This window comes from Paroedura picta, chromosome 4 (assembly GCF_049243985.1).
Source record: "Paroedura picta isolate Pp20150507F chromosome 4, Ppicta_v3.0, whole genome shotgun sequence".
Taxonomy (NCBI): domain Eukaryota; kingdom Metazoa; phylum Chordata; class Lepidosauria; order Squamata; family Gekkonidae; genus Paroedura; species Paroedura picta.
In genome coordinates, this window is record NC_135372.1 from 44868198 (window position 1) to 44889536 (window position 21339).

The window sequence follows — 21339 nt, forward strand, 5'->3', positions numbered from 1 at the left end:
ATTTCAACAAGCCTTCCACAGAATGAAGAGTCCCTTGGCTTCATCTAAGTTACACTTCCTTAGCTGGAAGTTATGCCCCCTCGAGTGGATAGGGTCATAACAGAGCCTTTGTTGTAGTAATAAGTGACTAGCCTGAAGCAATTAGGCTGCTCCTACTAGCATCTCAGGCTTTGCATTCCTGAGTTTTAGAAGTCTGCCTAACTTATTTGAAAGCAGATGGGCAGTGCATTATGTTTATCTGTGCTGCCATGGTTGGCAAGATATAAAGACCTTAATAAAGAAAATATATAATTGTACACAATGGGGAATGAATGCTACTTCTAGCCTTCAACTCTCCTCATAAGAAGTAAAGCAATAAAATACTGTGAACTGGAAATGCAGTAATACTTGGTTTGCAAAGATATCAGGCCTCCTGCTACAGCAGGAGGCCTCCCAGGACCCTGTTTTGTTGCAGGAAAAGGAACGCACATCAGAATTGCCCTGCCATATTTATGTCACCGGACAGATGCTAGAGCATCCGTCATATCAATTCTGTTTTTAGTAGGAGCGGGGTTGCTAGCTGTGCCCTGGCAATTTATATAATGAGTCGGAAAAAGGATGCCAAGTCCCTCCTGGCAACCAGCAGGAGGTGAGGGGACTATCAGAAATAGGAGGAGGTCCAGGCTAAGTTGCTAAGGATGTGGTGTCAGGCTGTAAGTGATAACATCACATTGGACCATTGCACTGATGCTTTGGGGGCAAAAATTCTATGGTAAAAATGGCTTGTACCATAAATGATTTATCCAAACCCCAAAGCATTGCTGACATGTCATCAAGATGATGACATCGCCTCTGGTACACACTGGAAGAGACATAAATATGTTGTCAGTGATGCATCCTGGGCTTCCCGCCTACTGGCCATTTGATCAGTGGGGGTCAGGTGGGGCCCAGGAGTGGGGGATTCTCCCTTCCAGTGAAGTATGGCAATCCTAGGTAGAAAGTGCCCGCAGGAACTACCTTCAGCTATGCATGGCAATCAAGTTTTGGGAGGCAGCTTAGGAAGCAGAGGTCAGATCACTGAACCATGCATGTATGTGTTTATTGATTAGCATCTGTGAACAACATTGCTGCTCACCTAGACAGAGGGCTGCTAGCCAATAAGGTGCTATATGCTTGCACAGTGTCACGGCCCATGGAAAGTGCAACCAGATGTTTACCCTCTGACCCAACAAAGCAAAGTCCCAGAACATCGGGCACTTGATTGAAGTTGGCTTATTAGAAGGCACAGGCTGGAACAGGCTTCAGTGGAGGTTCAGCACAGCAAGGAAACTGCTTGTTTTTAACCTTTTCTTAGCTATTGTATGGATTTGTACTAAATGCTTTGCATTGGATCTCCTGGACCTCCTCAGCTTGTTTTCTCATCCATCCTGATGCTTAAGTTATTGAACATAACAATAGTGATCCTGGAGCTGCATCCTACTTTACCACTGCCTCCCAATTAGTGCTGCTAAAGATTATTTAGGTATGGCAGGTCCATCTTGAAATCCACCCTGGAAAATTACCATACTAAAAACACTTACCTGGGAGGAAGCTCAACTCAATGAAACAGGACGTGCTTCTAAGTTGACCTGCTTAGGGTTACACTTTAAATTCACCCTGAAATAGCAACAGGATGTTTCCCACCCAAAAAGTATTCCACCAGCAGCCATGGCTGTGTAAAGCTTCAAAGCCACATGGTGACAGCTGATGAAAAACACAGCTAAAAAACAGCTTCCTTTGAGTGGCAAAATATGTAAATTTCATTGATGATTTAGGCATGAACTAAAGCATAATTTGGGATAAATGAAAACTTTTCAGCATGGAGCTCTTTATTCCACAAGATGGCATTGACTCCAAAATGGATTTATGAAAAAGTAACTCTTGTGCTATGTTTTTGACTTTGACGGGGAATCATACAGCATGTATCAAAACAGGCCTGTGATTGATGTAACAACCAATTTCCTAAGCATTTTACTGACAAATATTATGTCGAGCACCAAGAGAACAGCTTCTGAATGGCAAATAATTTCCATAAACACAGTGGAGATATGAGCCTCAATGAAAATGACAGGATCATCTATCAAGCTGTTACTGCCCCAAAATATCAGGCATATAATGTGATGCTCACAATAGGCAGTCCTATTATGAGAGGAAGGGGAGAGGGAATCTTGAATTTTGAACGTCAGTTCAATGGGAAGATAATTCTCATTGCCTGCTCCTGAAGTCCTCCAAAATATTATTTGCAGACAGCTTGCAGAATCAGTTTAACCCTGCAAATACGTCAGCATCTCAGGGAGTTTCATTGGGAAACATGCTGCCACCACTAAGGGAACACATTTCATCCAATGATCCCATCAAATATTTCAAGGGCAAGATCCCAAGTGAATAATATAACCACTGATGACCTTGCATCAATCTTGGATAAGTTTTGTGACATTCTCATTCAGGTAGCTTACTTGACTATTGCTATTTGATTCCTTTTTAAAAATTGGTACTGGTACTCCAGGTTAAAAGCTAAGAGAAGCTTCACTTAATGTTATTAAAATGTATAACATTTGGTAACGGTTGACTCATCAACTGGTCACCCACCAGAAAATGTTCAAGAATAGCTAGGGAAAGTCAACCCATGACCATGTATGATCCTTATCTCATCATATTCCCCCCCCCCCAATCCTGGGATTCACTAGCCTTATTGAAACACTTTTGGCTTCCCTCAAAATTCTTTGCAGGACTCCTGAGCAGGAAGATCCAAATTCGCTTCAAACTGTGCTTTATGATGAGCCAACTGGAGATGTGCTTATAGATGAACTCCTTGACCATCTTATGAATGAACTCCTTGACTACCTGGGGATATGTGGAATTGAGTTACTTTTTAACAGACTTCTACTACCTTTCCTTGAAATACCTCAGATGGTTTATCTAACAAGAAGCCTATATGCATGCCAGCAGTGGTTGGCAGGGACAGATATGTCGCCTCCTTACCAGTGGATGCCAAGAGTCAATGATAAAAGGTCCTGCAGCTACTGAGTAGACAGCACATCCTTGATATGGGTGCAGGGGATGACCCCAGGTGCCAGGGCTGCTGTCAATTTCATAGCTGTATGTTGGACGATGCTACAGCTGTAGCTCCAGGATCTCTTACTGCTTTCTGAGGGCCACATTAAAATGTGGAATTCGGTACCAGAGGATTTAATGCTGGTCACAGGAATAAACAGTTTTAAAGGGGTTAGATAAATTCATAGAGAATAGGTCAGTGGCTATTAGCCTGATGATTGAGGGGAGCCTCCATTTTCAGAGGCACTAAATCTCTGAATCCCAGAGCCAGGAAGCAACATCGGAGGAAGATCTTGGCCGTCTGGCCCTATTACTGACTCTCCAGAGGAACTGGCCAGGTCCAGTTTGTTCTCTTCTTACATTCTCCCTGTGCTTCCTCAAGTCAGCCACTGCTGAAAAATCATACTGACACTGTGTATTCTTTCACATCTGTGAAATATGTTGACACGATTAACACAGGTTTTGTCTCAGGGTTGTAAAGAACCTTCTGCAGATGTCTTTACTCTCAGGCACATGTGTATTTAAAACATGGAAGCGGGGTCTTAGCCCCACCACCATTTTCAAGTGTTTCTGCTGTCATTGGCCAAGGGTTTTGGTTTCATAAAGAAGCACAACTGCCTGAACACAAGAGTGTTCTTCATTTGAAATATTTGAATGCACAGTCTCCCTGCATACAGATTGTACTCGCACGCATGCAGGCTATAGAAAATTAACATTCTGATGGTGTGACAGATGCAGCAATAATGAAGGTAGACATTTATATTCATTTTCGATAGTGTCTTGTTTCTCGGACATGAAATTTATGCTGAATCAGGCCATCTGTCCATCTAGCCCAACGTGTCTACTCTGATCAGCAACAGCACTTGAGACTCTCAGGCAAGAAGCTTTTATTCTATTAACATCAGTTGAAGCACAAGGATTTCTGGAGTTAATTCTGGGACTGGATCACGTGCATTACAGTGTTCTTTCTTCCAGTTTACTCATTCTTTTCTATGCTACCAACATTCATGTGTCTTTGATAAAATGGTGGGGGGGGGAGGGAGAAAGGTAACCTTACTGTGATTATAAACAAGATCACATAAGGACTCCAGTTGTATCGTGTCTTGCCAACATACACATGAGTTCCAGTACATTGATAAATGTTACAAAGAAAGCAATCTTAATACAACTGTACTAATAATGATGTCACTTTTTTTTTTTGCAATGTTTTATCAATATCCTCATCAGTTACATTGAGGCAGGTTATCTCAGCAGGTCAAGCAAGGGAAACCCAGGGCTTCTGCTATCTCCTGCTGGTAATGTTATGAGCCCAGGAAGTCATCTTGAGGGCATTTCCGCCCATCGCTAAAAATAGCGCTACACTAGCTGAGTGGTGTAGCACTAAAGATTATTGAGCCATTCCTCACCTTTTTGCTAATTCGCTGCAGTCTGCCGCCTTTTCACACTTCTTACATTCTGCATGTCTGCTTGAAATGGCCAAAGAGAGCAACACACTTTACAAGCGACTCTCTTCTGCCTGTCAATCAAGCCAGGCAGCCAGTCCACTTCCTCCATTGACTAAAATGGGATTTTTTGGCTTTTCCGCCTTTCCAGGAGGTGGGTGCCCCCTTCCCTCCATTCTAACCTACGGAGGGATGGGGGCACCCTTTTCGGAAGCCCCTAGAAGCCGACCCCTTGCACCAATCCTTTTGACATTTGGAGGGGAGTCAGGGAAGAGCCTCCTGAAGCTACCCTGAAATTTTGGAGGCTGTACCTCAAACTCCCACTCCTCCAGGCCCCTGGAAAGGTGGAAAAGCTGAAATTCCTATTTTAACCAATGCTGCCATTAAATGGAAGTTGCGGCTGAAGCTGCCGATTCGGGCCCTGGCACAAGCCTCCTGGTTTCTTTTGTGGGAGGGGGGGACTGCAGAGAGGCATGCTTTGTGTTTAAACTGTGGGGAATTTTTTGTGTGTGCTTTGCCTGCAGGATTGATCGCCTGTTTGTTGTTCTAGGCAGTTTTTTTTTTTTTAAGCCCCGTCCCTGGGAGAAGGAGGCTGGTATGAGGGCGAGAACTGGAGCTACTTGGACTCTGCACATTTCCTTGCCGAATAGCCTGCTGGTTGCTCTTCTCTAGCTTGCGCTTTTTAGCTTGAGGAATCCACTTTAGGCGATTCCCCAGCTTTATAATGGAGGATGTAGCTACCAGTTTGCTGCTGGGAAACTGGATAATGATGACATCATACGCCAAAAATATGGTGCGCGGAATGACTATGATTGTCTCGCAGACTGATATTTGCCAGGAGTCCCCTGTGGTTCCCACGGAGATGCCGCAAGAGCTTGCTTAGCTGTTAGGTGGGAGACCTAAGCCCTAGTGATAAAGATCAATAGGAACAGAGGGAGGGGAAAAACTGTAGCCAATTGCAAACTGCACAAGACTCTGTGGAAAGTTTGGAAATCAATTTTTAAAACAGAAGTATTATTAATATACAAGTTCCACTTTCTAAAGAACAGGTCATTTCAAATTCCAGGGGAAAATCTGGATGACGAAATCTTTGGAAATTTACTATCCCTGTAGTATCAAGTATCTTGAGTGGCTTGACCACACAGAAGCAGCAAACCTGCTTAGAATGCCAGAGGCTTCCTGTACATGAACTTCTCAGCGGAGCAAAGAGAAGGTAGGTTTCTGTTCTCGTGTTTAAGGCAAGATTAGGAAAATGAGACATTTGAATTGACCCTTGAAATGCACCGTTCAGACAGACGTATGCAGGAAATTACAGACACTATAAATGTTTTCCTTCTTCACAAGAAATTTGAACAAAATTCCACCCACGTACCTTGCAACTGAATCTTATTTTCCGGACTCTGTACCAGAACAGAACTGACAGAATCTAGGTTGTCATAGTTACTGCAGCCAAGAGGACCAGTCCGGGTTTCTGTTACCTAGTGAGCAAGGGAATGGAAAACCATTTGCTATATTATATGGAATATATGTGGAGTTTTCTGCACAAAAGACCAGGTACAGTGCAATAGCAGAGCTCATTCACACAGACAGATAAAAGTGGCATGGCATCTTCCCAGTGCTGAAATGTAATTTTAGCCACCTCTGCCAAAGCTCGCAGAGGCTTGTTTGTTAGATCTTATGATTACTTTATGGAGTTGAGATTAAATTTGGCACGTTTCAGCAAGAATCTCGGAATTCTTTGAATTTCTCACCTTTGGGGGTTTTCCTTTGGCCATTACTCTTTTAGTAATGCTTTAAAAAAAAGGAAACTTGTAAAAGTTAAGCATCCAAAGTGAAACATTTTAAAGTCCCATATAATGGGCAATTTACATTTCACTCTCCCACATCTTTTAAAGGTGTTTTTCTTTAGCTAGAGCATATCATTGAATCTTCCAGGTGTATTTCAAAGTAATATTGTTACATTTTAGTTTGCCAAATGCAATACTTTTTCAAAATAAAAATACTTTACCGCAATCCTACAATATACATATAGGGGAAAGGGGGTAGTGTTTAAGAGGGCATACACTTTTTGCAAAGTTAATTTAAATTAGGATGTGACTCAGAACCTCTACCAACATCCCCCACCCCCAAATAAGTGATCATAATCAGTGGGAAAGGAGGAATGCATAGACTTTAATAATAAATAAATAAACCCCACTTTTTAATAGGGTTGCCAGCTCCACCAGTGGAGATGGGAGTCTCCTGCTTCCATGCCACACCCCAGTCACCTGTCAGCTGGTAGGCAGGGGAACTAATCAGGAGAAAGGTGATATCACATACAAAGGAAGGGATAACACCACACTAGTGATTGTCCATGTGACATTCTGGTATTTGGGCAAAACCTCTATGGTAGAAGCCATTTTTAACGCAGACGTTTTGCCCAAATACCTGAGTATTGCTGTGAAATCACAGCATGCTGTCGTCAATTACAGTGTCCACCAGAAGTAATGCCACCACATAGCTGATAATGTCACCTGACCCTCCCTCCCTTTCCTGGTAAGTTACCAAATCCCCTGCTGGTTTCCAGGAGGGACCTGACAACCCTACTGATAAATAATGATCATAAATTGCAGTGGCCTAAGATCTAGGGCCCCAGGTATTTGTGTCACTCCTTCCACATATAGAATACCATGCAATTTTATGACAATAATCCTAATTTGAACCTTCTGATTGTAGTAATAAATAAGAATTGTATATAACAATACAATGTCATCACTACCCAAAACAAATTGACAACATGGTTTCCAGTCCCCACTGTCCTTCACCTGAAGAACTGAAGAAGAAGAAGAGTTGGTTCTTATATGCCGCTTTTCTCTACCCAAAGGAGTCTCAGAGCAGCTTACAGTCGCCTTCCCTTTCCTCTCCCCACAACAGACATCCTGTGAGGTGGGTGAGGCTGAGAGAGCCCTGATATCACTGCTCGGTCAGAACAGTTTTATCAGTGCTGTGGCGAGCCTAAGGTCACCCAGCTTGCTGCATATGGGGAGTGCAGAATCAAACCTGGCTTGCCAGATTAGAAGTCCGCACTCGTAACCACCACACCAAACTGACTGACAAGGATAGCAAAGGTGTTCACTTGTTTCTGAGCAATCCCTGAACTCGCTTTGAAAATCAATGCACAAGAAACAAAATACCAGTTGCATACCTTTAGATAACAGGTACCACATTTAATCAATGTTGTGCATAATTAATTTGTTTTGATTAGGTACAGTTAAACCTGAGAACCCTTCCACGCCTGCTTTTCTTGCCTAGCATCTAAGACGACACCTTACAATATTCTACCTTTTGTAACTTACAGCTGAAAAACCAGAAATGATTTTAATTCAATAATCTAATAATTTAAAATAACTGAAAATGAGTGCAGGGGGCAGAAGAGTGAGAGGTTTATTTCCATGGTTATTGTTGACTTATGGCAACTCTGTACAGTTTTCAAGGCAAGAGATGTCCAGAGGTGGTCTGCCATTGCCTGACCCTGGGTAGCCCCCGCCTTGAGGTCAACAACCCAAGGGAAAAAAAAATATATGACTATTCACAAGACTGCTGTTTAGAAGACTGCCTAGTCAGATGCCCCTGGGAACAAGAGGCATCACCTTGATGACACCAAGGGCCATCTGACTGACTGCTGTGCGAAACAGAGGGCTGGAGGAAATGGACCTTTGCTCTGACCCAGCAAGGCCAGTCCTTCGAGCCCCTTCTTTTATTCATGAAGGCATTTGCCTTTAATGTAATCTGAACCCAGAATGTTGTTTTATAATGAGGATTTATGTGATCATATTTGTACTTCCCATTCATTCTCATTATGGCTTGTAACTTCTAAGGTAACCAAATAAGGGAGCTGTGGTCATTAGCATAATCATTACATGCTCTGCTTTTGCATATTCACGTTCATCCTTCATTCAGAAAGGCCATTCAAGACAATTGAATATAGGCACTGATTGCCACTGATTTATTATACGAGGTGGGCGGGAGAGGGGGCCAGGCATCCTTGAAAAATGTCCGAGGGCTGTGAACGAATGTGAGGGGGTAGGAGGGAAAAGCCTCTCAGTTTGCTCTGTAAAAGTTTGCCTATAAAAAGTACCAGATACATGGAGCTCTTGCAAGAGTACATGTGCTAATGATTAGCCTACCTTTAGCTGGTTACTTTAGGATAGGCATGCTTGAATGAGAATGAACTGGAAGTACAAGCGAAGAAGAATACATATGACCACATCTCTGCTCCTGCCAAAGTCTAATCTACTTCAATGGCGTGCCAGGGCAGAAAAAGGTTTTTTGGTAGATTGCATCTTTGATGCTTGTAAGTAATAACATGACAGACACACAAACAGACAGAGACAGACAGAGAGAAAGAGAGAGACAGACAGAGAGAGAGGATATGTGTGGAAATTAATCAATCACACAACTGGAATGCAGCCTTCACTGTATTTTAGTTTTTATATGTTTAAAGTTTCTTGGCTACTAAGTTATTTAAGGGAGATTTTGATAGAGGCATTAATATGGAAAAAGATAATCATCATATTCTTGTTGCTTCTGGGTCAATGGAGAAGAGAACAGAACAATAGAAAACTGTGTAAACACTTAGATCAGAGGTAGTCAACCTGTGGTCCTCCAGATGGTCATGGACTACAATTCCCATGAGCCCCTGCCAGCAAATGCTGGCAGGGGCTCATGGGAATTGTAGTCCATGAACATCTGGAGGACCACAGGCTGACTACCCCTGACTTAGATTACGAGAATGAGATCAAGGTACAGACATCTCCTTTTACACAGAGATCTACCTGTCAGTCAGCTTTCTGTTTCAAGAAAATATATTGCAATGAGTTTATCAATAGTACGTCCCTCAGTATTTAAAAAATATCAGAAGGAGCAGGCTGGTATTATAAACCTGCCAAAGCATCCCCCCCCCCCTTATGAGGTAGCCATGTCAACATACTAGAGAATTCAGGAAACTGGTATTAATCTTTTAAAACAAAAATTTAGGAACTTTTGTTCCATTGATTTCCATCAGAGTGTGGATTCTTAATTTGTTCACAGCAACCTGTCTAACATTTGGTAAACTTTGGAAAACAAGATATTTTGCCAAGAAAACAAGTCTATATTCTAATTAGATTTACTGTTCTACAAAGGATGAATGATATAGGAACAGATCAGATGCTTTATGGCAGTGATATCCAATGGCTCTTCTGATACCTGTTCCTCAATATGGTACTCACTCATTCCAGGATAATGGGCAAGGACATTGCCCAGCAGGGCTTGTTGGTGGAAGAGCGTTTCTACCTTGAAACACTGGAAGGTTTGGAAGACAGTTAAGCTGCAAAGTCTCCCCAAGTTGTGGGCCTCATGCTAGGGATGGAAATAATAGTCCCATACCCGCCAACTATCCCCACAACCCTTGTCTGCATTCTCTAAATTATTATCCCAGCATCTGGATAGCTGTTGGAATAAGAGCAAGCTGGCTAGAGAAAAGAGTGAAATCAGTTTGTCCAACAGTGCCTGGCAGGAGGACAGTATCTTCTACATTCCTATCCTAGCATCTGGGTGACTTTTGAAATTAGAGCAAGTTGGCCAGGGAAAAGAGTAAAGTAGGTTTGCCAAACAGTGCCTGGCAGGAGGGCAGTCCCTGGCTACCGGCAGGAGGCTTGTGAGTGGGGATATGGGAGGCACAATGCCAGCTGAAACAACATTTCACTTCCATTTAAAAAAGAAGAGACACAGGTAGCTCTAGGAACCACCAGAAACTATATGGTAATGCAACCAAGTTTCTGATGATTCCTAGAGTTACACTTTGTTACTTCAATTTTTTTCCAGGAAACGACAAGATGTCCCAACCGGCATTCCACTTTTTTTGTTAATTCTTCTCCTACTGCAAAGCTGTGGGGGGGAGGAGAGGGTAGGAGATCCCCCGTCCTGACTATAGGCTTGGCAGTCCTTGAGTAAAACCAGTACCATGGCCACCATCTGGGAAATGAGGAAGCTGGAGGTCGTGGTGATTTCACTTCCTGGCCACCTGTCCCTCTTCTTACCCTCATCCTATTGTATGATCTGTTATGCCTCATGCTGAGGAGAGCAGCAAGGCAGAGACAGAAGTTTTCCTCTTCATCCCAGTTATGCAAAAGGCTGGCTAAGCCAGCTTGGTGTATTGGTTAGGAGCGCCAACTTCTATTCTAGCAAGCCGGGTTTGATTTCTCGCTCCTCCAAATGCAGCCAGCACGTGGGCTCGCCACAGCACTGATAAAGCAATTCTGATGAAGCAGTAATATCAGAGCTCTCTCAGCCTCTCCTACCTCACAGGGTGTCTGTTGTGGGGATAGGAAAGGGAAGGCGAGTGTAAGCCGCTTTGAGACTCCGGGTAGAAGAAAGCGGCATATAAGAACCAACTCTTCTTCTTCTGTTTTACAATGGTGGAAAGAGACAATTCTGCATTATCAAGTACTCTGATAATTTAAAAGGTTATTGTAATATATTTAAAATTAATGCTCTTCCCTCTGCTGTTATCCTTGGGAGATTCTCAAAAATGCCTTATTCTGAAAGAATATGTTCCTGTAATTCAGGCTGTGTTGAAACCATCTTACATGTGTTTTACTATTGTTGACTTTACGTCACTATTTGTGGGCAGCTACTTCTCATACTTCTTTCTAAATGACACAGTTTTAATGATGAAGAACATAATTTCTTACTAGCAAACTAAAACCCTCTAGTAATTGAATCAGTTAACAAGTTTCTACAGCTTCTGTTTGAATGCAAACAGAATGAATTCTTCTTAGTTTTCATTTCCGGTAAATAAATTTGTTTTCACTGAGCTTCATCTGGAGAACTAAAGACATCTTTAGAGAGCATTTGAGCACGTGCCTTTTTGTAGCTCAATGCACATGGTTTTAAAATTATTATCGTTTAACCTTCTCACCGTGTGACAACATTTTGCTTACTTAAGTTTCTACAGCTGGCTATGAGGTCTTGCAGCTATAGAACAATTAACACTTTATTATGTATTTTTTCTGTTTTTTCTTTCTATATGCCAATAAAGGTGTGACTTTGATATTTAAAATTAATGGTTATACCTTGTATGGATATATGCATATGTGTTTGGTGGAGTGGCGCACAACATTCAATAGACATGTGGCCCTTTGGGTTGATAGTAAATCTGAATGCAGCTGTCTAATGTGGTATAGTGGTTAGAGTGTTGGGAGAACCAGGTCTGAATTCTTGCTCTTCCATAGAAACTTGACATGTGACCTTGGGCTACTAGGTTCACTCAGCTAAACTATTACACAGAGTTGTCATGGCTAAAATAAGTTGCTTTGGTTTCCATCTGGGATAAAAAGTGAGGTAGAAATATGTTTTTAAAGCAAAAAGATAAAAATGGGAGGGAGAGCCCTTAAATAATGTGAGGTTGTAGGGAAGTCCTTTCTGTGATGTTCTAGCTGTGAGGACTAGAACAAAGCCACCTTGTGGCACTGGGAGGGGGGGTGGGAGGGAAGGGGAAGAGATTTTGTTGTTGCTGTTGTTGTTTATTTTTAAAATTTTCTTCTCTCTCTGGCGCTGCCTGTTATGGTTTGGTTTTTAACTTTTAATCTTTCTGGGGTTTATGTTTTTATAATTTTAACCCGCCGCAAGGCAAATTTTGATAGCTGCAGGATATAAATCTAAATAATAAATAAATAAATAAATAAATAGATAAATAGGAATAAAAAATACCGGCACCCATGTTCACTACTGCTTCCCCCTGATAGTGTTGCCACTACAGATGTATTACATGCACTTCCTTTTGCAGAAGAAGAACCAGGTCATTTCCTTCAGATTAGTTTTAATAGATTATTGGGCAGAGAGGTCACTTTCCATGTTTTGCATATGGACTGGTTTCAAAACACCATCAGTGAAGTGATATTAGTGAAGTAGAGTTCCCTCTCCTCTCCTTTCCTGCTATAGTCCTCTGGCCCCTGGGGATCAAGGAACCAAGAGCCTGTGGAGGGAGGAGTAAATAGGCCAAAATCTCCCTCCCCTCTGCCACAAACAAAATCATTATTCTGATGTCTATAGAGCCAACCCATCCTCCTGTCCTCCATTTTATTCTTACAACAATTCAGAGTTTGTTTAGACTGAGAGGAAAATAACAGGATACAGATCATCAAGTAAGCTTAATGGCTGAATAGGGTTTTAAACCTGAGCCTCCCCAGTTTTATTTCAGTACTCTGATTACCACTCCATACAGGCTCCAGCCATTCAAGGTGCAATCCTTCTATGAGTCACACATGAGTTATGAGTTTGTCCTTGAAACATGGGTGCATGTTTCAAACCCCCTTGTAAGCCATAAGGGATGTCACTCTGCAGCATTCCTCTCAATTCAAAAATGGTGCCATGGATCAATGGTGGCATGAGTTTCTTTCCATTCTTACTTTAAACCACATAACAAAAACAGTTGGCTGTCACCAGCCAACAACAGACCCACATTTCCCTTTTAGTAATGTGTTTGTATGTGATTTCATCATATTTTGTTCCCAACAAATGGCAGCCTATTGATAGAAGAAAAGATGGGGAAACTTGAAGTTTGATGAATATTTGAAAGAAAGGCTATACATGGATTGGAAATCTACTTGTACTGAACCACAGGCCCAAGAGAAAAGCTTGACTGTGCTAGCTGAGATTCTATAATTTCAGTCAAACATCAATTATACTCCAGATAATTTGATTCACAGAGAGCTACACACCGAATAATTAGTACAATTATAGGTACTGTTCCAGAAAAAAATGACTTGAAAACCTAATCAAGCCAAGGTAACAGAAGAAGCCAACCTTATTAGTGAAGAAGCATAGGAAGAAGGTGAGGAAAGCCTCTGAAGTTAATCAAAACCCTCCCCTGCTTTAATGTTGCAGCTGACAGATTACTGAGTTCTTTTTCATCTGATTCACGCTGATATTATGAAGACTTGTCTGTGGGCATTAATGGACTAGATGAGGAAAGGAAACTGAAGCACAGTGCAGAAAAAAAGGAGATGCTGTTGGTCAACAGTAAAACTAATTATGGGTTTTCAACCTGTCCTGGGAAGGGTTGTACTTGCTCTGAAAGAACAGCTTCACCGTATGGCTCAACAGCTGGAACACCCTTCATCAGTTTCGTCTGGTCCACCAGCTCCACTGTTACTTCAAGCAGCATTATCTGTCTACATTTATCCATACACTAATTGCAATCTGAGCAGGCTACTAAAAAGTGCTTTACCTGGAGCTACCACGGCAAACAATTCAGATGCTATGATTAGTACATCCAATAACAGTCAGATTGCTGACATGTGTCTCCTATTTATTTGTTTAATTCGTTTTATGTAGTTTTCAATTTTCTGCCCGCCCCTCTCCATATGGTCTTGGGATGGCTTACAACAGGGGATAAAACAGTTCAGAGTCAAAACTATTAAAACAAGAAGTTTCATGTTAAAAACATCACAAAATCTCCTACTAGCTAATTGCTTTGTCCCAAAACATAACCTTAACAGGTTAGGTGTCCATTTTAAGATGTTCTACTATGTGGCCTGGTGAGATGGTTCAAATAGTCTGGGTGGGAATCCCAGGTATGGGTTGGGCAGGGGGCTCATATAGATTTTAGAGGTGTGATTTAAGTCTCCAACAAATGCCTGGTGGAAGAGTGCCAATTTGCAGACCCTCCAGAACTATATTGACTGTCCCACGATGACTGCATTAGCTTCTAACTTGTTTCCCAGCCCTAGATGGTTTGATACCCAGATATTTAAATAACCCATTTGTTCTCTTCATCCTTGCAGTTCCATGAAGATCTTATCTGGAAATCCATCCATGTGGCTCAAGCAAGTTAACTGTGCTTGATGTGAGGCTGAGAAACTGCATGCAATGCACATCATTAGGTTTCTGGAGAAGCTTGCAATTCACACCTTTTTATTGCCACTTTAGCTTTCCACTTAAGCTTTCCAAGACCCAGTGAAAGCAGAGCTTTAAAAGGACAGCTGGACATTAAAGCTGCAAATGGCCTTGGTCAAGACAGGGTTTCTTTTTTGACCTACCTTACCTCAAAGGGTGCTTTTGATAGTAAAACAGGATAACTTCATGCCCTTTGGAGGAATAGTAGAAATAACAATGTGATAACTGTGTCTGTCTGTGTCAAAAGAAGCTGGGCCAAGTTTTGTGTTTGGCTGAACAGAATACATGTGGTAGCACCACATCCATCAAGAGGAAAAAAGAAAAGGGGGGCAAAGGGCAAGAGTTACACAAATAATCAGAGCCTCTCTCTCTGTCCTATGGCTCTGAATTTCTTCCTGCTGGGAAATAACTGATACTTAGAAGAGTGTGGAGACTTTAATAGCAGAGGGTCTTCCTTGTCTTTCACACTTCTGCATTTCTCTTGCTCCCTGCCTTGTCCCACATGGTAGAGAAGGGCGGGGAAGAGGGAACTACCCTCTGTTTAAAATAGTCAGTTGATTCAAAAAAATGGCATGTATTCAACTAGGCTGTTTCTGCGATCGAACGGCATTTCCATTTGCAGAAGAAGGAAGTACACAGATTGCACTGTTGCTGTTCAGTTCATGGTTTTTGGCTGAGCCACGAACCAAACAATGCACTGATATACCAGTTTGCAAACCAAACCAGTTTGTATTACTTTGTGAGTCATTTAATTTTTAAGCCCCTGTTTTCTCCTTCTCATAACTTTTCAAAGGGAGCAGAAAGGAGGAATTTCTAAACAGCTGATCTTCAGATATTTTGTTTAAATGGATTGGAGCCATTTCAACCGTGCTTTCTGTTTCCTATGAGAAGTCATAGGGAGCAAAAAGCAAGAGTTTCTATACAGCTGAGAGGTGGGGACCACCACTCAGCTCTTTGGTTTAAATGGTTCTGAGCCCTTTAAACCCTGCTTTCTACTCCCTGTGGCTTTTGTGGGGAGCAGAGAGCAAGGGTTTATATAGATGAGTTGAGCTGTTTTTTTCTGACAAGCAGGTAAACCCTCGCTTTCTACTCTCCACAGGAAATACCACAAACTGCATCAAAGTTTGTGGGAGTTCTTCAGTTCACAAACATTGTTCTGTGGACCTCAAACTTAAATCTGTGGTGAACAGTAGTTTATCAGCTGGTTCGTGCCCACTCCTAGCTCATACTTTGGCCTTATGCAGTTCCTTAAATTAAACTAACACTCCACACCCCAGAATAAAATTTAAGGAGGACTCAGTGGGCTGTAAGAGGGGGAAGCTAGGGATTCTAGCTTCCAGGTAAGATGGGGGGGGGATCATCCCCACACCAAATAGGTCAGTTTCCCTGGAGAAAATGGATGATTGGAACATGGGCTCTGTGTCATTGTACATTGTACATTGTACATTGTACATTACTAAGGCTCCTGTCCTCCCAAAGCCCCATCCTCAATTCTCCAGGAGCTGGCAATCCTACCTTCCCAACCTACAGCTGGTGGCTGGGGAAGGGGGACTTGATATCCTTAAAGAAGCAGGGAAATTCCATTCCACAAAGTTGGATACATACCATTATTGACAGAGGATTTCTTCAATTCTGCTTTATTATTAAGGCTTGTAATATTGATAATCACAGTTTAAATAAGCGTCCTCTCTGACAGAGGCTGATGAAGGATTTTGTTTCTGTCTGTAGGAACACATGATAGTTAACCATAAAAACTCAAGATTGCTTTTTAAAGAGGGGACTCATATATACTTCAAGTGGAAAATTCATGGCACTGATATTGAGGAGGTTCCTTATTTTACATTATAAGGAGTTTGGTTTGACCAGAGATTAACTTGGTCAGTACAAACTGCCCCTATTAAAAGACTGGCTACAGTGACATCAAATATTATTTGTCATTTCTTTTATTCATCAATAGATCCCAGCTGTCATCAAATTGTTTAGCACCAAGGTGGTCACACAAAATGCTTATGGGGCTGGTATATGGACTGATAAATTGTTCTTAAATTCCTATGTTCTACCAGCAGAATTCCCAGCTGTATAGCAGGGGGTGGGGGGTGACCAAGCTGAACTGGGACAACCACCTCTTGAATCTCAGGCTTGGTTAAAGGCTTTCCCCCTTAAAGTTAAAAGCATACAATTTAACACTTGAAAGGGCAATCTCACCTTAGTCAGAGAGGATTCTTACACTTCCCACTGGGATAAACATTTTGAGCAACTACTACAACTCCTCAGTCCCTTTATTTTGTCACCAGACAGGAAACCATGAGGACAATTAAGAAACGTCTATTTAGAATCATAGAATCATAGAATCATAGAGTTGGAAAGGGCCATACAGGCCATCTAGTCCAACCCCCTGCTCAATGCAGGATCAGCCCAAAGTATGACTATAACAGTTAAATATAGTCATATTTAAGTATGACTATAACAGTTCAATCTATAGAGCACAGTGTGTTTGTTCTACTCAACTTTCTGTTATTCTTCCACCTGGACAGCTTCCTTTTTAATGCTCATATATGACTTTCCCTCACTATATGCCTTTATGTCATTGTGGCAGGTTAACATGGATAGAGAGGTTGTCGAGAGGCATTTAGCTGCACTGGATGAGTTCAAATCCCCTGGTCCAGATGAAATGCACCCGAGAGTACTCAAAGAACTTTCCAGAGAACTTGCACATCCCTTGTCCATCATCTTCGGAACCTCTTTAAGGACTGGAGATGTCCCCGAGGACTGGAAGAGAGCAAATGTTATTCCGATCTTCAAAAAAGGGAGGAAGGATGACCCGGGAAACTACAGACCAGTGAGTCTGACCTCTGTTGTGGGGAAGATAATGGAGCAGATATTAAAGGGAGTGATCTGCAAACATCTGGAGGACAGTTTGGTGATCCAAGGAAGTCAGCATGGCTTTGTCTCTAACAGGTCCTGCCAGACCAACCTGGTTTCCTTTTTTGACCAAGTAACAGGTTTGCTAGATCGGGGAAATTCTGTTGATGTCATTTACTTGGATTTTAGTAAAGCTTTTGACAAGGTTCCCCATGATGTTCTGATGGATAAATTGAAGGACTGCAATCTGGATTTTCAGATAGTCAGGTGGATAGGGAATTGGTTAGAGAACCGCACTCAAAGAGTTGTTGTCAGTGGTGTTTCATCAGACTGGAGAGAGGTGAGTAGCGGGGTACCTCAGGGCTTGGTGCTTGGCCCGGTACTTTTTAACATATTTATTAATGATCTAGATGAGGGGGTGGAGGGACTACTCATCAAGTTTGCGGATGACACCAAATTGGGAGGACTGGCAAATACTCCGGAAGATAGAGACAGAGTTCAACGAAATGGGCAAATGAGAACAAGATGCAGTTTAATAAAGATAAGTGTAAAGTTCTGCATCTGGGTCAAAAAAATGAAAAGCATGCCTACTGGATGGGGGATACGCTTCTAGGTAACACTGTGTGTGAACGAGACCTTGGGGTACTTGTGGATTGTAAACTAAACATGAGCAGGCAGTGTGATGCAGCGGTAAAAAAGGCAAATGCCATTTTGGGCTGTATCAACAGAGGCATCACATCAAAATCACAAGATGTCATAGTCTCATTGTATACAGCACTGGTCAGACCACACTTGGAGTACTGTGTGCAGTTCTGGAGGCCTCACTTCAAGAAGGACGTAGATAAAATTGAAAGGGTACAGAGGAGAGCGACGAAGATGATCTGGGGCCAAGGGACCAAGCCCTATGAAGATAGGTTGAGGGACTTGGGAATGTTCAGCCTGGAGAAAAGGAGGTTGAGAGGGGACATGATAGCCCTCTTTAAGTATTTGAAAGGTTGTCACTTGGAGGAGGGCAGGATGCTGTTTCTGTTGGCTGCAGAGGAGAGGATATGCAGTAATGGGTTTAAACTTCAAGTACAACGATATAGGCTAGATATCAGGAAAAAATTTTTCACAGTCAGAGTAGTTCAGCAGTGGAATAGGCTGCCTAAGGAGGTGGTGAGCTCCCCCTCACTGGCAGTCTTCAAACAAAGGTTGGATACACACTTTTCTTGGATGCTTTAGGATGCTTAGGGCTAATCCTGCGTTGAGCAGGGGGTTGGACTAGATGGCCTGTATGGCCCCTTCCAACTCTATGATTCTATGATTCTATGACTTAATGAGTTAACATGTTTTGCAAGACAGGTATCTTAAGATACCATACTCTGATAGAGTGTGCGACTGCAGTGCAGGTAGTGTGGACACACTGTATAATGTGACCTTTGACTGGAATTACTTTTTGGAGTCTAGAAATCTTTTTTTATTCTTCATTTGCTCCAAAATATAGATCACATGCAGACATTACCTCCTTTATTAGAATATAATAGCAGACCTATCACTCTTTTAGCTGTACAATTTTATGCATCTGTGATAAATTTTTGCAGCTGTTCATATGGGTTTTAGCTTTTTTAAATATTTTAGTAATCTTCTTAGAACAAGTAAGTTAGGAAGCAGTATGAAGCAGAGAGAGAGAGAGAGAGAGAGAGAAATACACAGCTTAAATAGAGGGTGAATGTCTAAAGAAATGGACCCCCCCCCCAAAAAAAATGTCACAGGCTAAATGAGAAATGGCCAATATATAAACTACTTGTTACACTCTGAGATTACAGTGAGAACCTGGAAGCATGTTTGTCCTGGCCTAATCAGATAAAATAGTGACAAAGCAAGCCTATGGTTTGGGAATAATAACAAGGAGTTGGCTTCTATAACAGATGATCCCCATCAACATGGGTTGTCTGGTTAGAGGGACACACCCACACATTCTCTACTTCCTGTGCATGCTTGCTGTTAGATGGGGAAGGGGTGCTGACCAATTCTAGTTGTTAGTCTACGGCTTCAGGAAGAGTGTGTGTGTGTGTGTGGGGGGCAGTATGAGTTCTTCAGTACCCAGGAGTTGCTCTGCTTTGAGGACAAAGGTGACTGTGCAGATCAATGACAACTGAATCACAGTCACTGTTCAATTGATTTTGCCCACAAAAGGAATGACTTCTAGCACAAGCATTTTTTTCTGCATAACTTTAATTTTTAAAAATATATATTGTTTCTAGATACTGCTTTAAAAAAAAACAAATTAATGTGCATCAGTAATTTCAAAGGAAACACCACAGTCTCCTTAGTATATCTAGAATACTTGAAGTATACTGTGGAAAGTCAGAGCATATTAAATTGGCACAGCTATCTTTCCAGAACAAGACTAATATATTTAGAAAGAACTCACTGAATATATGTGTGCTGCTGCTACAAAATGCTTCCAGCTTCTTAAAAAACACGGCGAACATATACTTGTGAAGACAGGAGCTCTGAAAACTGTGTGGACAAACAGGCAGAAAAGGAATGTATACAAGGGGAACAGTTTGGCAACTTAAAAGAAAAGAAACTTTTTCCTACCGTTGACCAAAAATGAACAATGAGTAGGAAGGGAAACATAGACCACAGTGCTAGTCATTAAACATACAAACCCTGTGCAATCTCTAAACTGACTTGGTCTTTACACTGGAACTGTGTATTGCCTATTAATTCTAGGCAAACGCTATTAGGATGTTTAAATATTTTTTTAAATAAAGGTGAAAGGCGGTTTCTTCAATTTCCACAAAATTAAAATACTATATAAAATTTAAATTTTTCAGCGACCCAATTCTCAAATGCAAATCCTTATAGTACTCTTTAATATGTGATTTACAAAAATTGGGCTGTTTTCAGGGGTGGGGACCTTTGTCTTTTATTCTCTTCCATCACTGGACATTTTTGTTCTTACTGCCTCCATCAAGCTTTTCTCTTTTCCCCTCTGTATCGCCACCATCCTGTTGTGACCGGTTGTCATACTGAACATCAGAACCTCCATTGACTATTTTTGTGCCTGTTTGCTCTCAGTCTTTTTCTGTTTTCTTGTTTGGCCCTTTCTTCCACTGTTCTTTGGTTTTGTTCACTTCCTCACGCTGCTTCTGCTCTGCAAGTGGCTTACTCAGCACGTGAAAGAACAGCGTCTCCTCCAACAAAAAACACAGCCTTGAATTGTAGAGCGTAGTGGACTTCTCCATGGTAACTTGGCTGACCTTGAACTTTCGTATTTCCTTGAGGGTCAAAATCATCTCTGTGTGCTTCTGAGCTTGCTGCATTGTTACTTGAAGTGAAGCAAGTTCATCCAAAGGCTCGATGCACCTGCTTACATCAAGATGGTCAATTTTGAGAGATATATTTTTATTTCTACATGTATCCTTTGAAGATGAGAGTCCATTGATGTCTCTCGCTTTTTCTTCATCTTCTTAGCTTCTGGTTTCTTGCCTTCTTTGCTTTGTAACTCTATTTCCATTTGCTCTTCCTGCTTATGTTTCTTTCTGCTACTTCACATTTATATTGAGCTTTTAAAATATTTCTTCCTTGATCAGTTCTTCCACATTTTTTCTTCTTATTTCCTTCCTGCTCATTGTCCTTTTTTTGTGTGTGTATCATTCTGTAGTTTTACTTCTTCCCTAATCCCTTTTCTGCTGTTTTTGGGATGGTTTTTCTTCAGCTCCCTTTCTTGTATTCTTATCTTCCTCGTGAACAAAGTCACTCTCAGGAGGAAAGGTGTTTTCGCCAATTTGGGTCTCCTGCTAGGTTTTGGAACCTTGACTTCCGTAGCAGCTGGCCTTCCTCTTTTAGAACTTGCCTTCTTTTACTGCCCCTGCCCCTGCCCCTGCCCCTGCCCCTGCTGCTGCCTCCTCTTGTTTTTCAACCTTTCTTTCTCTCCCCCTTCTAGCAACCTTTAGAACTGCTACATCCCTTGTTTTCCCTGCATCTTCACTGTTAGGGTTTTCTTTTTCTTTTTTTCTGGAGGATCTTTTTCTTTTGGTGCATCCATCTCTTT

At 41.8% G+C, this 21339-nt stretch overlaps 1 protein-coding gene and 1 pseudogene across 3 annotated transcripts in view; both read right to left on the reverse strand.

Annotated features, from left to right (window-relative positions):
• BRINP3 (BMP/retinoic acid inducible neural specific 3) overlaps positions 1–21339 on the reverse strand; it is a 324516-nt gene that overhangs the window by 82535 nt on the left and 220642 nt on the right. For all 3 annotated transcript variants that reach the window (XM_077332678.1, XM_077332677.1, XM_077332676.1), the window contains exon 5: positions 5887–5992. In XM_077332678.1, the coding sequence (XP_077188793.1) occupies positions 5887–5992 (106 nt within the window). The remainder of the gene's footprint in view (positions 1–5886; positions 5993–21339) is intronic.
• LOC143834694 (PC4 and SFRS1-interacting protein pseudogene) lies at positions 20360–20942 on the reverse strand (annotated as a pseudogene).